General features: G+C 41.0%; 1 protein-coding gene across 12 annotated transcripts in view; it reads left to right on the forward strand.

The window, feature by feature from the left end:
• The window catches only part of TEAD1 (TEA domain transcription factor 1), a 161,219-nt gene that overhangs the window by 91,925 nt on the left and 44,921 nt on the right, over positions 1-24,373 (forward strand). For all 12 annotated transcript variants that reach the window (XM_035326584.1, XM_035326591.1, XM_035326585.1 and 9 more), the window contains exon 4: positions 24,054-24,118. In XM_035326584.1, coding sequence (XP_035182475.1) covers positions 24,054-24,118 — 65 coding nt within the window. The remainder of the gene's footprint in view (positions 1-24,053; positions 24,119-24,373) is intronic.

Consider the following 24,373-nt stretch of genomic DNA (forward strand, 5'->3'; position numbering starts at 1 on the left):
TCTGGCAACTTCAGAAGTCGCTCCTTTGCAGGGCAACGAGAACTGAGGCCATGAGATGAAATCATGTCTTGGAGTCCGTGGAGACATCTGGCTTCTTGTTGATTTTGTCAGAAAGTGGAGGGCATGAGTCTCATGGACTCACTAGTCTTTTATCTTTCTGATTTGCTCAATTTATCTAGCCAAGACTTAGAAATGAATTTCTAGTTTGACCATAACTGTAGCTCCTCTATACCTGATAGAAAACTTGCATTCATGTGGATTATCAGTTATATGTCTAAATCTGTGCAATCTGATAAATAATGTTTAAGCTGATTCACCTCAGGTATAGACCAGTTTACAGCAGTGGGACTTTGCTACCCTGCTTGGTGAAATTACTCCATGCCTAGACCACAAGAATTGATGTCAGAACTCAGTGATGGCGTGGAAACTTACTTAGAATTATTTTCCTGCTGTATGTTTTTTTCTTACATCTTACAATTTTTCAGCACGCTTCTGCATAGAGTACAAATATATATTCTAAGTATTTTTCCTGTTATTTCTGGAGAAAACATTTTGGAAATCTCTTAAGCCTTGTGTTTTTGGACTGCTTCAATATTCAGCTTTATATAGGTCATACTTAATTAGTAGCTTACTTTGTTATGTTTTGCAGAATAGATTCTGACACAATGTTTCTCCCTTTCATCATTAGTAGAATTGATTGATAATTAGCAGGAAGATAGCTGAATGAATACAAAGATAGTATGTTTATTGCTCAGTTTGATATGCATCTCATCCCATTTTGCTTTTAAGCATACAGTTCAGAAGAATTGAATTGGCACAGCCCTTGCTTCCCTCTTCTTGGGCAGCGTGTTCAGAGGTACTCTGCTGTTTGTGTCACAGACGACCCTCCCCTCTCAGTGCCAGGAGCTGTTGCGTAGGTGCCATGGCAGCATTCCCCTCCAGCCCGGTGAGCTTCACTGGGTTAGGACCAGAAACTCTGTGCAATAGATTGTGCTGTAAAGTAAGTCAAGTCAGGCTGAGGCACTGGGTAGTCTACCGGTTCGGGTGGAAAAGATTTACTTTGTTTTATCTGCTGGATGTGTAATCCCCTGCTCAGAGGAAGTGACAGCGTTCACAGAACCAAAAGGCCGCTCTGCAGGCTGAGGACGTGCTGCTCTGCGCAGCAGCAGCAGGCCTCTGGCAGGTGCGTAAGCGGGTGGAGGGAGACGGACCAGCCTGTCTGTGCTACCTCGGTAGTGCCAGGGATGGCAGAGGAACTTGCTAATGATAGCTGAACTCAAATCCGATTTGCTATTCTACTGCCAATGTATCCGACTGTTGGACACACGAGTACTGAAATTATGCATTCTCGGTCCCATGGTGTCTGGCTGGAACAATTGCGGTGCTTGTTCTGTGTTCCGCACACTGTTAGACAGCCGAGTCTTTTAATGCAGTCAGCTGAGCTGTATGTCCACACTGTTCTTTATGCGCTTTATTTTATAGTTGCGCACACAGAAAATGATTGAATCAATTAGCTCCTTGTCTTGCAAGCAGGGCACAGCTTTCCAGAAGAGCTACAAGGGTGTGTCTGAGAGTGAGACAAGCTGGAGATTTCTCTTCAGCAGTGCGTGGGCTGGTTTCAAGTTACTCCATATTTTATTGTCTTCTATTTGCTGAACCTTGGTTTCAAATGATTGCGCTCATTTGCTTTGCTTCTTAAAGGTGTAGGTTCTTTGAGCTCTCCCAGCCCAGCACAAGGAAGTACATGTATGCTGGCTGCATCCTCCATGAAGCCAGATAATGGCTTTCACCTGGGGGTGTGTACAGGGAGCCAAAAACATACGTTGTTAATGATACACAGTGCATAGATCGAGGGGTTAGGCAAGCAAAAAATCTATTGGCGGTGTGTCTTGGATTACAGGGCTTATCTTCCCTGCATTATTCTTCAAAGAATATCATTACTCTAATGAGTTCTTTCTCTTAGTTTTTTGTAATTAATAGGGGGCAATTTAGTAGGAAGTACTGCCATGTTTTACAGTCCCGTAGGTTTATCATACTTGTCTTACACTGATAGCGTATATGTGTACTTTGGACCCGATGCTCTGCGATGCGGAACGCCCCCCGTATTGTGCTAAATGTATACAGAGAAAAAGGTCATGAAAAATGTATTGCACAAATCAGACAAAGCTGAAGTGGGTTAGACGTTGATAATAGATTAGCTGAGCCAACACTGAAATAGCGAAATCTGTTTTGCTGATTTTTTTGTATTTCATTTGATTCAGCATACTTTTTTTTTCCATGGAAAGTCTGAGGAAGAAGTATCCCCTACTTCATCTGCAGCATCTAATGTAAAGCTTTAAAGAGTTTTCTGCTTCGTGAAGTTCAAGTGCTCTTTATTAATTTGGCCTGTGTCACTGAAGGCTGCAACTATAATTTAAAAAACAGCAGACATAGAGGTGTTGCTAGTAAATGTCTGCAACAGTGAATTCACAAGTGGGCCATATGCTGAGCAAGAGAGATCATTTCATTGCTCTGGTGCTGAGAGTGCTCTGAGATCCTTTGGATGAAAGCACTCCAGTCAGATGAACCATTTTTCCAGTATCATAATTATCATTATCTTCACAATTAAAGAACAGCCAACAAAGAACATCAAAAACAGTATTTCTATTCCTGATGACTGTGAAAGAGGAGCTTCATCTACCTCCTCCTTTGTCTATGTCTATAAGTTAAAGACCAAAATACTGAAGACAATATAAAGAATTCCCATACTAGCCAAACATATTGATAAATGTATTCATGTGTTGGCAGCATAGGTAATTTTCCTAAGTGTATGTGTTTCAAAACGTTTTTTTTTTTTTATTATTATTATTTATTTATTTATTTATTTATTTATTTATTTATTTATTTATTTCCTACCTTTAAATTAACCATTAGGGGGTTATTTTTGTTCTCCTAATAAAAATGGTTTTAGTTTTATAACATGATAAATGAAGGTTCATGTTTTTGATCTATTTGGAATAATGGATTTAAGTGTAGCGTGTGCATCATGGAAAGAGCTTTCCTTGTAGTCATTTGTTTTTCCCCAGATAATGTAATGTTATTTGCCAGTTTTCTTCTTCTGAATCCCAGAGGTTCTACTGTACTTCATCTAAGGTGTCATTTTAAGGGTATGTCTCCTTAACTCAAATTTGAATGCATTATCCAGACCTCATCTGATTATCAGGGTAGCTGGAGAATTCTTTTGGTAAAACAATAGTAAGACATAAAGGTGCATTTGATACCTTTGTGTTAAAACTAAAGAACTTGATGCCAACTCTGAAGTCTTGCTGTAGGCATCTTTAAACCCAGCAGTGCTAAATGAAATCAATCTCTAAGGTCACTTTTTTCTTTCATGTTTAATTGGTAAAGAATCAGTTAATGATCCTAAAGTTCTTCCATATGAAACAGAATAAATGTGAAGTAGTACCAAAGATGTCAAGCTGCATTCCTGGTGAGACACTTTCCTAAAGCTATCAAGGCTTTTCTGCTTCTTGCACTAATCATTAATAACTATGCTGTTGTCACAGCTCAAAAACTTTTCTATTGACACTTCAATCATTTTTAAAGATCTTGAATGTTCGGCGTGTATTAGAGTAACCTTTTGCACTCTATTAAAATTTAAGAACTGCTAGATTTTTAGTGAATGCCCAAGCAACTGGATCATGAAAGCATTACCTTGTGCCAAGGGCATGATGCAGAGCACTGATTCCTTTTTAACAAATAATAAGAAGTTTGACTTTTCATTTACACATTCTGCCAATTGCTAACAAGTTTCCATCTTGTTCAAACACTAGATTGATCCTAAGAAATTGAAAATATTGATTTAACCCTCTGCCTGATTTGTGCTGTGGGCACCTGCTAGTACAGTCTTAGCACATTACAATTGCTTGGCCGTAATTCCTCCGGGGACCACTAATAACTACCACATTTGTCTTTTCATCTTCTGAAATTATGCTAGCAGTTGTCTAAGCCAATTGTGATTCATTTGATACTGCTCTCCTTCAAGACATATTGCAACCAAATAGACTTGCTCACCAGTAATATATCTGATGACATAGTTAGTTCTAGTTAATTGACAGAATGATTCAGGCTTTTATGGATGGCATTAATTGGTCCCTGGTGTCCATGCAATAATTGACCAGACAGTGTAGGCTACATTAGCTTCTCATCCAGTCAGAACAGTGGTAAGATGAGGTAAATGTGGTACAAATGATAAAATGGCTATATTTTAAATCAAACATTTATAAACTATAGAAGTGGGAGATTGTGGCATCAAGAGGGTCTGAATAATGGGAATACATAAAGGTCCACATTTGAGGGTTGTATTTTCTTTTTTCTTTTTTCCCCCCTCACACAATTAACACGTGGTAAGTCACATTTAGATGCCTTAATGGACTCTGAATCGTTGTTCAATGTGTAAAGCAAAGTAGATGGAAGGAAGGGCTGCTAGTGCTGTTTCAGCTTCTGCGTGTTTCTATGATGCAGTTTTAAGCCTGGTGTTAAGCGTTAGAAGGAAGTTAAAGGCGGGACAGCCCCCTACATTTACAGTAGGCCCTTATTTTATTTCATTTTTCCACAGAGAAAAGAAGAGTATGACATATTCTGGGTGCATAAGAAATACAGAGTTTAGGGATTAATAATAATTGTAATTTGTTACAAAAAGAGAAAACAAGAAATGCTCAGTCAATACAATACTGCCTTGCTGCAGTCTTTCTGGAAAAGGAATCATCCAGTGATTTATCAACTCTTATTTTTTCTTACTCTGTTCTGTTTTAGAAAATCAGAAAGATAAGCAAGGAGGGGCTTGTGGGTGTGCCTATTGGACTTGCAGTTTTAGAGGAATGTAACTGGTACTGTTGAGTTTTTGAGCTGGGGCAGTTTGAGGGATATTTGTGTCACTGGCCTGTCACGAGGCTTACAGTGTGCTTGTCATCTGAGGCTGTGCTCTAAGTACAGATTTTTAGGTCATACAGGAAGAAAATTTAATAAACATCAACTGGAGAAAAGAAAGAATTGGTGGAAGGTTATTCACCTCAGTGTATTGTCCAGTGCATTGCCCAATATAATTTTTAGTGCCTTAACATAGGGCATTCCTTGGAGCTTGTTTTAAGTCTTGCCTAATATCTAAACTTTATTAAGATCATCTCACCATGTGTATTTTCACATATTGAGTTAAAATAAAGAAAATCTCCTTCTGCTTAACTTTTATTTTTATGCAATTCACGTCTTCCCTCATGCTGTGGCTGCAGACCTCTTTTGCAGCAGCCACAGGGCAGCCCCTGCCCCCCCGCCCTGCTCTCCCCACCTGTTTAGTCAGCCCCTTCTGCTCCAGCAGCAGTGGGGGCATCCTGCCACGCATTCCCCCTGTAAGTGTGATGTATGGCTGGGGCTGGCCCACAAACCTCTCCACACACAATGCCCACAGTTCTCTAGATCACAGCTTTCTGAAGCACACGAGAAGTACTTGTTCCATGATTTGTAGGAAATGAGTATGTCAATAACAGGTAGGTTGAACTGCTTTGGGAGTAGTCTCTGTTCGCAATACAGAGATTGCTGTATTAATGGAGAAAGCCAGCCATCATCAGCTTTGATCACTTTATTCACTTGTTATGCCCCTTTTTGCTGCCCTATACTTTTTGCTTAAATCTTTCTAAATTGTGAAGCTATCACAGCATTGATCGTACATTCCTTCAATATCTAGCTGTAGAAGGTACTGCCAAAACCGAACAATAAATACAGTTGCCCGGCTTTAACTTTTATCAATTGTTGAATGTCCTGAACTCCCACTGGCTTCAGTTTATCAGTGGGAATTGAGGACATTCAGAGATTGCTGGGAGACTTGGTCTTTACACCATGTACATGCTGATTGCAATGTCTCCTCTTCGTTGTAACTTCTTCACAAATCAATCTTTCCAATCTACTTGTAATTTACTGCTCTTCCAGATGCCTTCAGCATGCTGTTTTTTTTTTTGTTGTTGTTGTTGTTGTTTGTTTTTTTTTTTTAACTGAACCCTGCATTTGCGTTGAAGGTTGTATGGGGTGATAAAGAAAAAAAAATTGGAAAATATTGTGCAAAGAAAGTCTTCTGGAAATGTGTCTATTTCCAGTGAAATGTATCCATTTCTTTGTTCTTTGTCATCCAAACTATGTTTGGATGAGTTTGTTCCTAGATGAAGTGGTAGAATTTCTTTGTCACTGAAAAAAGTATTGGGTGCTAATGCTTGAGGTCTGTTCCTGCATCACTCAGTTGGTGCTTCTGTCTTACTGGATATAAGCGTGTAACATCACTCGGTTTAGTGTAATCTTCCTGGGAATACAAGAGGTTTTATATTCCATATGTCACTTTAAGATACGATCCTTCATAATACTGGTTTTGTGCAAAAGGACATTATTTCTGGATAAAGAACCATGCCCACTGGTAAGGTCAAATTTAATGTAATCTCTTATTGGATGTATTGGATTTTGTGCTGTAGAAAGCAGCCTGAACTTTCAGGCCAACGATTTTTACTGATCCCAGTATTGAATGCTAGATGGTTTTGCTTCCCACATTTCAGGAAAAAAACAACCAAACAAACAAAAAAACCTCCACACATTTATATGAGAAAAAAGCGGATTTTTAAAAATGTATTTCATGACAATATTTAAAAGAAAAAAGTATTTAAAAGCAAGCTCTTGATTATATACACAGCTTAAAATGCCACTGACAACAACTTGAATGTAACCTTTCAAATTCCAAGGAACAAGACTGACCTTAAGCGTGGATATTAAGCATGCCTAATTTATATAATTTGTACTGGTTTTAAGCTTCTCAAATTAGAGTACTTTATAATAGTTAATATACATTAGTTAATAGAATTTATTCATTCCTAAAGCCAGATAAATATTTACTTCAAGTTACTCCAACATAAAGATCTTAAAAAGAAAATAATAAAAAAAAATCATAAAGCCAGGTTTCTGCTACCTTCTGTACTCAAGCACATAAAACTATGAGCTTAGAAGAGAACATCTTTTAGAAGAGGTAAACTTCTTGATCCAGTTTGGTCTCTGTTGTTCTTTTATGTGATCTTTACAGCTTCTTACTAAAAGGATAGCTGATCTAGCAGGGATGAGTTTTCTTCAACCACAGTTTGCAATCAAATGTCATAAGCAGCTTGGTTTCAAATTCAGATTTGAATACTACATTGAAACAGGACTCCCTCTTGAATTTCTCATTTGTCAACGGCTCCAGAGTGGTCCACAAGTGTTTGTCTGTCTGTCTCAGTTCTCCACACTAACTTCTGCTAATCCCTTCTTGGTGTTAACCAAACTGGAGTGAGGTGATGCATATGTTCTTTAGCATATGTTGTTTTAAGTTCCTGGAAAAGATAGGTAGTTAGATGGGAAAGAGACCCTAGTAACTTCTTGCTGGAGAAAGGCTGAACAGAGCCCTCAGGAGAAACCAGGATCCTTGCAAAAGCTCTCATTGTTGGGACCCAGAGCCGTAGGAAGCCAGCTCTCCTTGGTCCTGCTTGCGGCTCACAGAAGTACATTGGCAGCAATGCAAGGACAACTCTTAATTTAAGAGATAACATTGACAGAGTGGACTGTGGATGGAGGATAACATTCCACAGTTCTTTGGCAAAGGTGGAGATCAAGCAAAGGCATTTTCAAATAAGAGACCTGGATCCTGCCACAGCACAGTTCCTGTGGCTGTATGTACACTGCCAGGCGCCTGCCTGGTGGCTGTGGGTGGGTCAGTCTGCTTTCTCTCTTGTGCTAACACCCCAACATTTACACCTCTCCCATGGCAGGCAGGAGCCTTTAGGAATTGTGTTTGCGAAGGCACAGAAAGAGGGCAGACTGATACCTGTTTTCTGTGGAGATCCACTTTCTTGGACACACGTCAAAGTATTTGCATTGCTTGGAGAAAAAAAAAAAAAAAAAAAACAAATAATTCAGGTGTATGTGTTTGCAAATTAAATTTTGAGAGCTGCTAATGCTGTTGAGCTCATATTCACACTTACTTACTCTCATCTGCCATCTTTTTTTTTTCTTTTAATCTGGGGAATGAAAGAGAGACCTTTGTCCAGGTAAGAATGGGAAAAGTTGTAAACAAAAGCCTGCTATAATGGAAGCTGTTAGCAATAGGAAATAAACACTAGGATGGAAAGATCTGATTTACTGAATTTTAAAAACTTTTCTAAATTGGCTTACATTTTAGTTGCTGTCTTTAATTAATCCATTGGAAATGAAAAGATGAAGGAGAAGCCAGAGTGATCGTTTTCAAAGCACTGTGATGTCACTTTTGTTTTCCATGCATTAACTTAGGTTTTTAACAAGACTGGAGTATCAAGCACTGACAGGTGCTGCAGGCACTCTGGATGAGTTTCGTTAGCTAGAAGAGGTTGAATACTCAGGCGGTTCAGTTTCAGTCATGATACTGCAGCAAGGCAATGATTTGCCCTGTACAGATTTCAAAAGGTGTTTGTCCATATTGACTTATCCTGAATTTCTGGAAATAATTGCATTGGCTATTTTCTGTTTCTTCAAGCCTGCATGAGTTTGCAGCTATTTGCAGCTGTTGCTGTACCAGCGATTCAATCCCTCTCTTCTGAAGTATGAATATACAGCATGACAGTTTCCGAGGGACCATTTTTATTACTCAGATTTATGCTTTTTTCAGAAGCCGCTATATCATAACTACAAGCCAACTTGATCTGATGTGATAAAGAAAACACAGTTTCAGGGACTTACTATAATGGTTCCCAGACTGTCCTTTTAATATCTGAGGCATATGTTGTATATACCCCCTTTGGAAGGACCATAAGAAAGACTTGAAGACACAGAAACCGTTTCTTGAGACAGTGTACAAAAGCTTATATGTTAAAACTGCCATACAGTCATTTCTGTTGCCACTGCTGTGGGTGACGCAGGGCTTTGCTCAGCCTTCATTTTGCTTTTGCTAAGTATAACTCAGAAGTGGTACTGCTGTGCCCATGGCCCTCCTGTGGTTTTACTTTATAAAACCAGGGAAAAAGTTCTCTAGCTAGAGTGGAGATACTGTCATGCCCCTGGTTCCTTAACAGATACTCTGGTTGGTTCTGGATTTTGAGCAAACCTGTTTTCCTTGCTCCCACCCAACATCTTGCTGCTGATGTTCTTCCAGATATAGGATAGAGGGGACAGTTCTGCTTTGGACTCGGCATCTCCCATTCAGTTTTCATCTTCAGCAAAACATTCAGGTTAACATCACTTAACAAAACACCTGCTTTGAAACCATGGCTTTCACTGTAAATAAATAAAAATCAGTGGGGACTATTCAGCATGAGCTTTATGATGGTTGTATCTCTATCTTCATTTCATCACCATTTTGTTTGATCTTTGCATAATTCTGTTTCCTTTTTTAACAACAAATTAACTTGGGAACAAAAATTCACTCCCTTGCATGAGGTTTTCTAGCTTTAATTCTCCTACTGTTCTCGTAAGACCTGGAAAGGTCATTAATTAATTGCAAGGTGTTTTTTTTTTGCACCCATTCCCACCTGAGGGCCTCATGCCTGAGAGTACAGCAATCCCAAGCAGCCAGAAGAGAGATCTTCCTGCTGCAGCTTTGCAGAAGGTGTCTGTGAGGTGGGCTTTGCGTTTGTGTGCCTTTTGTCATGGGATTGCCATCTCTGCAAATGCACTGCTGGATGGTAGGTTGGTCCCTGTGCAGGGAGCTGGTTCTGCTGTTTGTGGGTGCTGGTACAGTGGGACAAGTCCCTCCCAGCCATCTTCTGGTGCAACAAGTTGCATTTACAGCTACAGGAGAAACTTGAACTTGCTTTTCCTTTTAGCTTCCGTGTTCCTTTCAGATCACTGTTTTTACCTTTAGAGCTGTTAAGAGAAATGTTGTCGCAGCAATTCTCCCCCCCCCCCCCCCTTCTGACTGACTTTCTAAAAGTGAGACATCACTGCTTGGCAGAGGCAGGTTTTCTGACTGATGCGATGCAGCAAGCTGCAGGGATGCAGCTTGAGGTATTACTGTTGACATCAGTAAGATCAGCATTAAGCCTTTGGGGAGTGCTGCAGTACAGTCTCTCATATGGCTTAAAAAGAAGGGAAAGGAAAGGAAAAAATAAAGAATCTCTTTAAGTCCAGGCAAGGGGGCCACACATGATTTAATGATAGATACTTCTTAAAGCTTGTTTGCGTTTGGGTGATAATGTACTTTAGTATAGTTGGGGAAATGAGAAACTTCACACATAGCATCTGGAAATCCTTGTGGCTCACTACCCTCCTTGACAGCCATAATGTGGCTATAAATTCACCCCAACAGAAAACATATAACTGCATCGGCCATACCAGAAACAGCCTTTCATTTTCTTTTAAATGAATTTGTTGTTTTAAATCTCATCTTTTTTATAACTTCATATAAAAGTTTGTGAGCCTCAGAGGTAACTAAGTGTATTTTTACTTCTTGGGCTTATGTCTTATGGAAAATCAGCCTATGGCTCAATTTAGCATCTGGAGGGGTCAGTACTGTTATATTCATGTGTTTCACAAAAGATGAAAGGACATTACTATTGCAAGTGCTCCTGATAAGTCTCTGCAGCACTACTTTAATCTCTTCATGCATATATTATCATAGCTTTACCCAGTGTCAGGTGAACCTTCTTTGGCCAATGCAATGACCATTTCTTTATGCCTTTGAATTGCAAAAACCTAGTGTGCTAAAACACTGATATTGGTGCGATTGCTAGGCTGAGTATGGACTTGCCATTTGCCTTGGTGAAAAAGCTTTCAGGACCAATACATGTACTGAAAAAGATTGAAATATAGCAGAGTGTTTGGAAATTCATAAAACTGAGAGATCTGGTGCCAAGTGAACTTGACAGAAATTTAGGTATTGCACTCTGTAGATTGCCTGTGTTTTAGCACAGGACAGGATAGTATGCTTGCATGGGCAGAAATTTGTCAATTAGGAAGAGGATGCTGATTGCATAGCCACTGATCTAAAGTACCCTTTTGCCAAGAGGATTCATCTGAATTCATTCAAGTGTCAGCAGGATGAAAGCAACTATAGAGTATTTAACACTTTACAAACTTGTTTCATTTATTGGTCTTTGCTGCTCACCAGTGAAGTGCACGACCACTCCTTCACTCAACAGCACAATTCTCCGCATGGCAGGGTGCATCCATCTGGCCCCTGGCCAAGTTAGAATAAGTAAGATGCAGTAGTCTTGTTCAGGGCTTTGCCCATTAGGTGGTAGTGCCTGCAAAATAACCTTCCCGTTGTGCATGATAGCCTGTGAGTTCGTTAGGTAGGCCCGTACCCTGTGGGCTGACTGGGAGGGCGGTGATCTTTAGAGTCGAACCAATATGGGATGCATGACTATCCTGGAAAGAACTGAGGAATGGGAAGGATTGGTATTACTTGTCCTTCCTGTCTTGAGTAAATATCTGATTTTGAGAGAAGGATTACATGGAAAGACGGGACAGAAGAGTACATAAAGAGCTGTCATTAGAAGGAAAAGTGAAATCCTGTTATGTGCTGGAGATGACAGCTCACCATATTAGCAGGTTAGGCTACACAGACAGATGGTAAAGTCACATGAGAAAACTGAGAGCTTCGTAGGGGTAGAAATCTCTAAGTGGCATTAACAAATGTTGAATACAATTCCATCTTTCTCTCTCTGTGTATTTGAGCTTTCCTTCTGTGCTGCATGAGGTTGCCATGCTCACAGCTTCTACCAGTGCACCCATCGTGTGTCTAGTGATCTTAGCTGTGGGGATTGCTCTGGGACCTGTTCCCCTGCTGTGTCCCAGTGGCAGCCCTGGGCCCACCGCCGCCAGCAAGGTGAGTTGGAGCTGAGGAGTAACGTGTTTCTGCCCCTCCTGAAATGTCCCTTGTTGCTGGTGGGACTGGAAGGTAATGGTAGTTGCGCTGTTGGGGAGGCACATCAGGTAGAAAGGGGGATTCAGCTTTCATGCAGCTTTTCTACCACCATCTTTAGAGACCTAACCTCTGTAACAGGGAAAAACTGTGAAGAGAGAGAAGGAGCTCAACAAAGTAACATGGCAGAGCCGCTACTGGAAGCTGGGTCTCATCTCCCAGCCCCACATCAGTGGCACTTGGCCACAAAGCAACCTGGCTGAAGCGGTGACTCCTAACACATCCTGCCTAAAAGTAAGCAGGATTAAGAATTACGCTGAAGCCATGTCACAGTCCATTACTTATTTATCCAAAACAAAGAGAAGGTTTCCAAATGCATGCTTTTTGGATAAATTCTATGTAAAGGCATGAGTTGGGGAGTGAAAGAAAATTGTGATTTACTATAGAAATAAGTGGTGAAAATATTATAAATAATTGTAATTTTCTTCTAGTTCTCTGGCATGTTATACTCCTTATTTTTTTTTTAATAAAACCCCCCTATCATCTGAAGTAGCCACTTTAAGTATAATAATTTGAAAAGAAAATTACAAATGTTATGACTGTAATGTACTTGGCAGATACACTTCCTTCTGACTTTCCAGGATATTCCTGCAGATTTTGAAAGGCACCAATGGGTGTTTTCAGTGATAATGAAATCAGCAGTGCAATGGTTACACTGTTTAGAGCAGGCTGTGGGCTGCTCAACTTGCTGGAGGCGGCAGAGCCTGGGGGAAGAGGGACAGGAGGAGTCATGGGGGCATTTTTCAAGCTGATGAATGAGCAGGCTATGAGCAACACTTTGAAATTTAAACAAAATGAATTACAGTATTGTATCAGTTGATTACTTTGCTCTTCAGTGTGGTCTGTCATGGCTGTGCTTCAAAAGAGGCAGTGATGTCTTTTGTAACAGCTTGTTGTAGTCTCATACCTGAGTTCGCGATGACAATAGGGTTTCTTTCTCCCCTTGGGCTGATGTCCCAGGGATCCTTCAGGAGTGCGGGGATATCGAACTTCCCTGTCACACTACCTCAAATGTTAGTGGCACAGGCAGGCCCAGCAAGGAGGCAGGAATGGGCAGCTGATGAGACAGGTTCATATCACACCTGGAAGCATGGACAGATCCAACTGTTCTTTCTTTAGGCTAAAAAGAATGTAAGTATTCCCAATTTTAAGCATGTTTTGAGGCCAGGTTTGCAAGAAATGAGTTACTCTCTAGCTCAAGTATGTTATGGGTCTCTCTTGTAGGTTCACAATTGGAGCAAAATACTTTTTGTACCGTAGCTAGGGCTACATTGTTAGCTATAAAATCTCCACAAAATGTTACTTTTTGCTTGTGAAATAACTTGGAAACCAAGGTTAGTGTTGGATGTATCCCAAGCTCTTTCATATGCTGGTCAAATGTTTCTCCACTTGGCCCATCTGCTGTCAGAAACTGTCATCTAACACAAACTGAGTGCAAATACCCTGTATATAATGCAAATTCAAATACCTCTTTGCACCTGCTGTGAAAATAAAGCATCTTAACTGCATGGGACACAGACACCAAATAATTCATAAGCTAAATAAACAATTTTTGTGAAGAGCTGCAGGGAATGCCAGTGCAGAGTCTGTGGAGCTGCAAATGAAGGCAGCTCGCATGGTCCTCCCTCCCCTGCAGATGAACACCCCCGCCCCGGGAACCATCTTCGGCATTGACCTGTTTTTAGACAACCTCTGGATTTGGCCAGATTCCCAATCACTGAGCGAGGGAAGTGACCTGCTCTCTTAAAATCTCATTACTGTAAATGCTGAGTTGAGAAATCATGTCACAGCTTTTCCCATTTGTAATGTCATCTGTCGGAGAAATTTACCTGCTTAATGCTTCTGCTTTGCTCTCTCCTAATGCTGTGGTGGGGCATAGAGGAATATATCCCTGGTGCGACTGTAGTCTGCCATTACAACAGGAGAGGAGTTCAAAGGCATATTCGGCAGTACACGGAGATGTTTTTAAAAATGTACTGCATTTTCTGGAGGCTGTTTGCTGTTTGCAGATTGTATGTGTGGGCCTTAAAAAGAGGGGCACCTCCGTTCATGTTACAAGTCTGCACCCTTGTTTGACAAACAATTCTCAATTGCTCTATGCAGGAGTGAGGGGAGACAGTCCGTGGCTGTTTCCAGAGTTTCTATATGTATTTTCCATCTTGTATGCTTGTTCATACAGATTTCTTTCAAAGTTGCATTGTATAAACAATATAATGCTATATAATGCTATTCTTTAAGGTGAGTCTTTCATTATGTTACTTTGTGCAGCCATTTCTTGGTCTTTTAAGTACCATCATTGTGTGCAACATGTGTTTAGTCAAAAGAAACATGCAGTATTTCAAGCAGCTGCTTTTTACAGTTCTTGAGTTGCAAGCTCATACTCAGAACCACAACAACGTATCAATATACAATTTAAAGTAATTTTGTGGTCTTTTGGATCATTCCTCTCTGAATTCGAAAGCCTTTTTGGTATATATACAAGTTAGAAACATGTAAGCATCAAGATACAAGTACAGCTTAAAGAGGTTAGAACATTGTAGTTATGCAATGCTTTAATATTAAACACGAGGGGAAAAATAATACCGTTGTAGTCATAGTTAAAACTGTTTCCTTAAAAAATAAGCAATAGAAAGCAAACTGTCATCCAGAATTTCTCTTCTGCAAATGAACATTACTTAAACAATCATAATTCCTTTAAAAATGAACTTCATTTTGCCTACAAGAACAAACAGAAATGAAACCACCTACTGAGAAATTCTGTTTTGCTAATTTTTATCTATTCTAATGCAAATAGTGGTTTTAATCCCCTTAACTCATCCATCAGGCATGACAGGTCAGCCAGCCCATTGTCTGTGTATTTGAAGGATTCCTGTCCAAATCAGATTTTTTGTCAGTAGTGCTGGGCAAAAATCTTCCTGTTTCTGAAATTATGTCACTGAAAAATCGTGGCTACCTTGGAAAACAAGGCAGGAATTAAATATGTATGTGGAAGTTGTACAGGGTCTTCACAGATACGTTATTATCTTCACAGATACGTTCCTATCATAGGAAGGAAAAAAAAAAAAGTCAGATTAAGGACATCTAGGTTTTTATGTAATCTACTAAACATCTGTAGCTGATCCAGATAGATGGCAAAGGTCAAGTTTGGAGATTTTTTTTTCCTGTGGGGATTTCTTTGTAAAGAAACAGCCTAAAATTGCTGTTTGTTTTGAAAAGCATTTTTGATTGCAGTCAAATACAGTTTACAGCAAGTAGAAAATAATATAATTATAAAGGAGCAAAATATTTCCACATATTTTTGTAGCATTAAAATTAAACAAGGCTTAGAGTAAATTATAAAACCTTCTTTTGTTGAGACAACCGACACTGACAAAATATTAATTAATGAATATTCAGAGAGATCTCTGGATCACTCTTTTTTCTCTTTGAAATATGGTTTCCCTGTGTTTTGAAAAACTCCGAAGAAGGAAATTAATAAACATAGTTTTCATGGAATTTTTCCCAGCGTGAAGACCTTCCAAACAGAATCCAATGCATTGCATTAGTGTCAGGGAAGAGTTTTGAACCAGATGTGTATATGGGTTGCTTTTGTTGTTTTGTTTAAAACCGAGGCTGAGATAAAACTGAAAGGTTAGGACTCAACATGACAAGAGTGTAATTCCATGCTACCATTAGGTCATTTTGCTTTTGCTCTATAATTTAAATTGTGGTATTGCTTCAACCTGGGATCCTTTTGTTGTTGTTGTTTTTAATAAAACACACAAAATGTTCTTTTCTTTGGGAGTATCATTATGATATAACTTCAAAGAGTCATTGTAATTGTTAGCTCATTAGCATCCAAAAGGATTATTTCAGTTATTTTCTTTCTTGGATCTTTTCTTTTCCCTATCCTCTTGGGCAACCTGGTTACAGTACACTTTGCAAGCAGTTAATTTGTGTATAATACTTAAGTAGCTTATTGTAATCTGGTGCGTGTGTGTGTGTCTCCATGCACACCCACCACTCAGGCAGCCCTCGTAACCCCTTTTTGGAACCCAGGGTCTTTGTCTCATCCCAGTCCATTCCGGAGATGACTGTTTTCCTTTGTGGTCCCTATCCAAATGGAGAGCCAGAGCCTTCAAGTGGGAAGGTCTCAGTGCAGGAGTTAAGCAATGAGCTCAAGCAGATAACAGGCGCTTGGTCAGTTTTCATTGGCCCCAGCCCTGGGGGACCGTGGGGACTTGCCTGTCTCCTCAGCTCCCCAGCAAGTGCCCATGCAGAGAGGTAGAAGACAGTGTTTGATGCGGGTCTGGGGCCAAAGGTTTTTGCTGCAAACCAAGAGAGACGCAGCTCCCATTCTCTCCCCCAGGGCCAGAGGAGCTGACTCCTGCCTTACATTCCTATTACTGAAGGCTGTCTAAACTGAGAGGTCCTACAGATTTGCAGATTTGGGCTAGTGAATGGTAAATTCCCTGAAAAGATCTCTCATCTTTACTTTGAGGCATTGCATATACTTACACTGCTGCTTAAAGGAGAAAAAAAAAAAAAAAAAAAAAAGGCAGAGGGGCATCAAGGAATGGTTTGCATTGGCTCATTTGGCAATTAAAAATACATAAGTGAAAGAATTGGTGTGAACTTGCCCAAAGGGCTATAATAAATAACATCCTGCATAACTAGTACATAAATGTGCTCTATGGTTTTTAATGAAATGACTGTGTTTGTTTTTAGGGTTGTTGGTTGTTGCTTTTTTTTTCAGAAATGTAACAGTTGGAATACAAATAGGCTTATGTTTCTGTAATTGTGGTAAACATATTTTAAAGATTGCTGTTTGATTAACTGTAAATATTACCAGTTCAGAGGTTAAATACTGTTGTTGAAGTCACTCAGGGAAATCCAGCAGAAGTGTAAATATGGCAGAAAAAGCTAAACAATATGGCAAAGGAATATTTGCTGATTTAAGAGTGCAGGATCAACACCAATATTTTTCCAGTGATGCTAAACCTCTTGTAACTGCTAAATTGGATTTGTAGTTGAATGAAGTATCAGCTGCTGTGGGACAAGCCCATAAAGGCAGGACGGCTGGCCTTTTGTAGGCAGGGCTTAAAGGACGATTGATATGTTTTAGCACTTTTCGGATTATTGTGATTAGGAGGAAGCCATTCTGAATGATAGAGAAAAGGGTGTAAAAAACACAGTCCACAGCTGGTAAGCAGCATGTGTTTGCTATAAGGAGAGGTCATGACTAGTTGATCCTGCTGATTCTGGCATTGATTGACAGTAAAGAAAACTTGATATTATGAAGTAGACCCTTCTTTTTTCTTCTCCTTTTTTTTTTTTTTTTTTTTCCTCAAATAAATTCTGTGTCTGTTGTGTAAAGCTGAAGTATTTTAAAAATCTGGAATGCTCAGAGGTTGCAAGCTGAAATGTTCAGAGACACAGCTGCAAATGTGAGTTGTTGAAATATCATCTAGAAATGAGTATTCAACCCAGAGCTGTAAGAACACTAAACAGGAGTTACAGAAAATGAGCTCTGGTGTTTCTGTTTGCCTTTTTCATGTGTTAGTCTTAACTAAAACCCCCTTTGTTGTATAGTAGAAAATACATGCTAAGTAAGTGGAAATTTCAAGTTCACCAGACTTGTTGACTGCATATGCATCTGCTATATCTAAGATACTCAGCAAGGAATAATATTTGTAAAACAAATGTTACCATCAGGAAAACAGTTTAATAATTTAATTTTTATTAAACACCTGCCCCAGAAAACATGCAGGCTATTTCATCTTATCTCCTCTTCCGACTTGGAAACGTAGCTCATTTAGCTGATGGCTTTTTTTTTTTTTTTTTTTTTTTTTTTTAAGGAACCATCCAAAAGCTCACAAATGCACATTTAAATAGTTGCATCTCTGACTCTTTTTAGTGGGGCTGTACCTCTTTCAAAATCTGAGTTTAGCATACCACACAGGAAAGAACACAAGCTTGCCAACTCCCGCTGAGCGTTTTTTCAAGCCTGTGAAAAGAATGAATTATTCAGCAGTAAGCATGCTTACAGCTGGCCATTTGGGAGCTTTGATGTGCGAATCAGGCGGTTGCATGAATGCCCTTATTGTCATGTTATGTGTACACAGTGTGTGAATTATTGAAAATAGTGAGGCCTGAGCCTCATCTGGTAGAGATTACAGTGCAGGCATGCTGGGTGAAGGTCTGTAATTGAAAATCCCCAGATGCTGTTTATTTGGCCTGCGTCACGTGGCCCTGTGCAGAAAGCTTGTCTGAACAAAATGCTGCCCGCCGGGGAAGCGCCACCCAGCCCCCTCCGAAGCCCTGGTGAAACCCAGGGTGCGGGCGACTTAAACACCTGCCCATAATATTTTTAAAAGCTTAAATTAGATTTCCCTATAACGTTTAAATAGAGGATGCCTTACTTAGGGGTTTAAACTGCTTAGCCAGTTGTTGACTTACAGAGCTCTTTAATCTACAAGAGGCTTTTTGTTAGCCAATTTAGCTTTCAAGCGTCTTCAGAAAACGGCACTGGCAAATTTTGGGCGAGCTCTCCCAAAGTCGGCTATTCTGCTGGCAAAATGGAGCAGAAAAGCACCAGGGCCAAGTATGGCGGCAGAGCAGCTTGGCCACATCAGGGCCCCTGCAGCCACCTCCTGATGCAGGAAAAACTCCAAATCAGCCCACGTCCTGCTGATAGCTCCCGTGCACGGACCCTGTGACTAGCTGGGATGTAGATCCAGCCTGTGCTGAACAGCTGAGACAGAGGGACGTAATGCCACTCACAGTGTGCATATGGGCTGCCCAGGCACTTGCCCCAGGCACGGCAAACTCGCCAGTGGGTCCCTAAAGGAGCCAAACTCCCACCAGTTCTCACGTTGGGCATCCAGGCACATGGGCAGCACTAGGTAGCCAGCTTCAGGCAGAGGCGACTGGAGATGGAGTTTACCAAAGCTGACGAGCTTTGCCGTGGTGAAAATACAGTCACAAAGATGACCTGGGAGATGTTTTACAAGACGTTTTATAAGAAGTTCAGCATACAGGTCTGCATCCAGGCTTTGTGCGAAGCATAAGAAATACCCATTTCAAGCCACAGTCTCACAGAATTTGGAGAAATTACCTTTATTTGAAAAAAATAGGCTTTTCTGCTTGGTCATTACTAGATTTTTTTTGTTGAGTATGGAGACTGTTTAAAATTAGCTGTTCATTTTCAATTTACTAACCAAGTTAATTTTCTGTACTTTTCTATTTTTATCACATTTGGATGGTGCTTATTACTGGGAGCCCGGGGGGAGGGGGGCAATGGTTTGATTTGTGTTACTGATGTTCTAAATAAAGCCACCACCCGCCACACAAGCCGGTGTCCCTGCGGGGCCATGATGCCCCTGCCTGTCTGCCCTGCTGCTGGCTGGGGCCTGCACCCAGAGGAGGAGTCTTGGCGTGGCTGGGGCCACATCTACAGCTCATACGGGTCCCAGCAGAGCTGGCTGTGGTGGCATGGAGGCCCACTGAGGGGGTGCACTGAAGGGGGTGCTTAGGAGCCTCGCAGACTTTTGTGGGGGCTGATGGTGAGCTTCTTTAAAGTGTTGTTGGAAATAGCGTTAGTGGGGGAGGTTTCTCCACACAAGGACCCTCTGTTAAAGTAACAACTGCCTCTGGGGGGGGTGGGGGGGGGGAAATGGTAGGGGGTGGGGGGTGGGGGGGAGCCTCCCCACTGCAGCTGCTTCTCCTTATTTAGGACGAGAAGAGCAGAAATGTCAGTCCTCCTTGCCGCCTCTGAGGTGTCTGGGATCATTGTCCTCTCCCTCCTTCAGAGTGATAGGCACATGCTGAGGCAGACAAAGGGGCCCAGCCATTTCCCGGAGGGGCCCAGGTGGGATTTGCGCCACCTTGCCTTGTGGGCAAAGCCTGGCACTGTTTGGCAGCTAAACCCAGTTTTGCCTCCTGCCATGACTGAAAAAGATGTTCTGTTGTTTAAAATGCATCTTCCCTACCATCAGCGCACAGAGAAAAAACATGTTTTGCAATTGCACTTGTGGTACAGAAGGGTATGACAGATGAAGCCTGAATTTAAAAGAAAAAACAAGCGCTAAGAGAAGCCCATATAAAATACTAGTTATGGTCCTCTCCTTATCCTTTCAAGATCCTTGGAAAAGATTGCTGTGCTGTGAAGATGTTTCATCTGACTGGGCACCTTTCCCACCCACACCTCTCTTTCATACCTGAACCAAAACATTCAAAGTATGAAACTGTCATAGCAGATGACAGAAGGAGTTGAACATTTACAGTTCATAAACCTGACCTCTCCTCTTCTACCAGGCAATTTCCCAGATATATCTGTGACAGCGAGAGAAAGGAAGGGTGTGTATGGAAAGTATTTCCACAGCTGAGCTCTTCCTAGAAAAAAAGCAGATCTGTTTTTTAATGGGCATTTTTCACCCTAATGTTTCTAGAGGCCAATTAAAGAAGTTCCTTGAACCTCTTCTGTTTCAGACAATTCTCCTTGCCAAGAAAAGGAGAGTGTTTTTAGGATTATTCAGCCTTCCTTTCTGTGTCCAGTTCTGGGCTCCCCGGTACAAAAAAGAGAGGGATCTCCTGGAAAGAGTCCAGCGGAGGGCCACAAAGATGATACGGGGCCTGGAGCATCTTCCCTAGAAGAGAAGATGCTGAGAGACCTGGGTCTGTTCAGCCTGGAGAAAAGAAGACTAAGAGGGATCTTATCAATGTTTATAAATACATGAAATGTGGGAGACAGAGGGATTTGGCCAACCTCTTTTCAGTGGTTTGTGGGGACAGGACAAGGGGCAATGGCCACAAAATGGATCACAGGAAGTTCCACACCAACACGCGAAAGAAGTTCTTCACGGTGAGGGTGACGGAGCACTGGAACAGGCTGCCCAGGAAGGTTGTGGAGTCTCCTTCTCTGGAGATATTCAAGGCCCATCTGGATGCCCACCTGGGCAGCCTGCTCTAAGGAACCTGCTTTTGCAGGGGGGTTGGACCTGATGATCTCTCGAGGTCCCTTCCAACTCCTACAGTTCTGTGATTCTGTGATTCATTTATCTAAAATCCTCTCTGTGCCTTGGTAGGACTGGAGATAAGATCTTTTCTGTTAGTATCTGTCAGAGCTGGTAAAGAAGAGCATCAGTGTTTGGTAGATAACATAAAGGCTGTAAGCTTTTACTTGGGGACATCTATCTTGTATATGTCAGGCAGTGCTTATGTTTGTGTCTTATGTTTGTGTTTATGGCTTTTTGGTGGTCCAGAACAGCTATTTTGTCTTTTCAGATCATTCTGGCTAGGCAGACAATACTTATTGAGCCTCATAAGGCTTGAATATCTCCTGCTTTGGCTATGCTGGGTGTATATTTCTTTTCTGTGTCGAAAACATGGCTGTAACGAAAACAAGGCTCTTGCCTTGGTCACTTTGTGTGGTTTCTTGTAGAGCTCCTCCTCCTTGTCACATTATTCCATGCCATATTAACTCTTCTTGAGCTGAACTCCAGTTAGACCTCACCTTAAAGGAAGAGATCACATTGCAAAACCACAATCTTGTTACTCATACCCCTGCCAGGCTGGAGAGTGGCTGGTAAAAACCCCTCTTGATTCAAGCCAGAGCACTTCATGGATGGACTGGGGCTCAACTGCAGACAGAACTTGACTGATATTTTGAATAATACAGTCTAGACTTTCAGTGCTTGGTGCTTTTTATAAAACTCTTTCCCTGTTAAGTGGCTGCCTGAGATTCCGAGCTTTCTTTTAAAAACAGATTTTTTAGCTCTCTTGACTTGGAAGAACACTGTGAAGCCGTGAGAAGGTTTAACTCTTCCTGCCTCCGCTGCAGCTGAGGGCTGCACAGGCCTGCCTTAACAAGTAGGGATGGCTGGAGTGACCTGTGCTGTGACCATGTATCCCAAACACGGTCAGTGCAGATTGGTGGATGGAGATGCCAACACATTATTTACATCACCTTTTAGAGTCATTGACTTTTCAGAGTCACCAACTGCTGATAACGACAACCTTAATGGACAGTATAGAGTCATGAAAAATACCAAGCCTCTGTAAAACTCTTGCCTAAAGCTTGTTTAGTATTACTTGTTTAGTATTATTAGTGTCATCATGGCATGTTGTTTCCTCTTCTTTCTGTGCTTAGGTCTCAGGCTCTCAACATCTCCCTCAGTTCCATTTTCCAAACTGTCTTGACACTTCTCCATTGTAGAACTTTTCCATTTAATACTGATGAAGGGTAAAACGGCTTCATTTGTTCATGTCCAGCACCTGCAAGTGAATATACAGTCGTGCCACTATGGGGTAGCTGCTGTTAGAGCACAGGGGGACAGCCATGGGTATGAAAATTCACTCACGGTGGACATTAGGCCTCAGAAGCAGCAGGAGTCAAAACCGGTCTCATCCTAATACCTCCATGAAGTAAGTGTAGTTGTTATACATTATCAGTTGTCTGCACTCAGTTGTTGGTCCTAGAAGTGCTGCCTCTTAACAACAAATCCTGCTTTTGCAGGGATTTGTTGTTAAGGGTAAATCAGTGTTTCAGTTCTCTACAGATTTGTTCTTCCTTGTTTGAAGTGAACTATTTGGATGATGATGATGATGATGATGAAAGTTTGAGAATACTGAGATACAGAAACTGAGTGTTATGCTAGTTTCACCTCATGAACATGAAGGCCGTGGCTCCATGTGGAGATAGGTATCTTCTTGGCACCATGCACTGCAGGACTGTTCCTATTGCATGCAGAACTATCTGTTCCTTTTGCATGCAGAAAACCCTAATTTTTGTGCTGAAATGTTGGTTGTTTATTAGTTTGCTCATGCAAAATTGATATCTTGAATTTTGTCCTGAAGATGCCTGCTGAACAGCTAGAAGCCTCACATCACCATTACCATGGCACATTGTGGGAAGCCTGACACACAATCCGGGCAAACAAAAATGGAATTGGAGGAAACACATCTCAGATCTGAGACACGATATTTCTTATTCTAGTACCCATTTAACAAAGAAAATGTAGAAGAGACAAGAGCCATTGGATGTTATACAATGGGTGTAAAATAAAGTTCAGAGAGGGAGTCAAAAGGAAATTGAAGGAAAAAGGAAAATGACAGTCTAGTTAAATTGTATTCAATCTTCCAGTCAACAATATACCATTCAGAAGCAGGCATGCTACATGAAAACTTCATGTCAGTCCCTCACAACATTAGACTCTTTCAAGTTTGAGCCTCTGGCCTGTCTAATATCTTTCTGCACTCCCCAGCTAGGTACTCATCCACATCAAAATAACTTGGTGGGTAACAAGTTATTTTCTTAGCCTTCCCATTTTCAGCTTGCTGCTAAATCAGTTTTCTCATTTTCGATGCTTCTCCCCTGTGCTGAATGCAAATAGCTTCATAACTTAGGACTTCTTGAACAAGTATACTTAAGTTATTACAACACATGGAGAAGTAACATAATATGCAGTGAAAATAAACAGGGCACCACATAAAACTTTATCTTCTGTGTCAGCAATATTTAGAAAGGAAATTATTTGTAAAGAAAATGTTTGTATTATGTAGCATAATGTATGATTGAAGAAGAGTAAAATAGCCATTTTAGAAACTTGGAAACACTCTACATTTCCAAGAGAAATAGAGCTCTAAATAACAAACCACCATGTTGATTGGACCCACTACAGCAGGAACTGCACCACAGGGTGACCACTCTTGTGCATGGTGTTAAGGGTGTGATTAATAACCTGCTGAACTGGGGCATTGATTGTGATCAGTGGACGAGGCAAAGTGCTCCCTGGTAAGACGAGCAGATTTTGCTCTACAACTTTCAGAATTAAAATTGCAGAAAAAGTTGACACAAAGCTGTAACATCAGGGTAATTGGCACTTTGGCTGAAGTGGTACGTGCTTTTCCCTAGATCCAGGTGGGCCTGGGGTCACACGTCACCTGGTGTAGTCAGAAGCTAAACCAGGGGAGCCTAAACATCATGTCAGCCCCCAGGATGGCAGGGTCTCCAGCCTGAGACCAGCCTGGGCACTGGCAAAGGTGTTGCCTCTCTGCCTGTGAACAGCTGCAGGACTTCAATACCAATATTTTGATGGTGTGGTGCTGCTTGTCTCTTACCATGCATTTTTCTTTGTTTCAGGTAGGAATGAATTGATAGCCAGATACATCAAACTTAGAACAGGGAAGACACGGACCAGGAAGCAGGTAAAATAACCCAGCGGGGAAGTATGCATGTCAGTGAATGACAAAACATGGCATTTTTGGCTGCAGTGGCTGTCTGTGCTTCAGCTATGATGAGATGATGTGTTGACTTCACTGTTCTGATTTAATATACACTTTTAGGACAAATATTTAAAACTCCAGATTTCTGTGTTGTGCATCATTTCCTTGACAGTTGAAGGTGCATTTTTTATTAGCCTATGTGTACATGAAGATATTATCCCCTGTATTTGGGAAAAA

Source organism: Oxyura jamaicensis, chromosome 5 (assembly GCF_011077185.1).
Source record: "Oxyura jamaicensis isolate SHBP4307 breed ruddy duck chromosome 5, BPBGC_Ojam_1.0, whole genome shotgun sequence".
Classification (NCBI taxonomy): Eukaryota; Metazoa; Chordata; class Aves; order Anseriformes; family Anatidae; genus Oxyura; species Oxyura jamaicensis.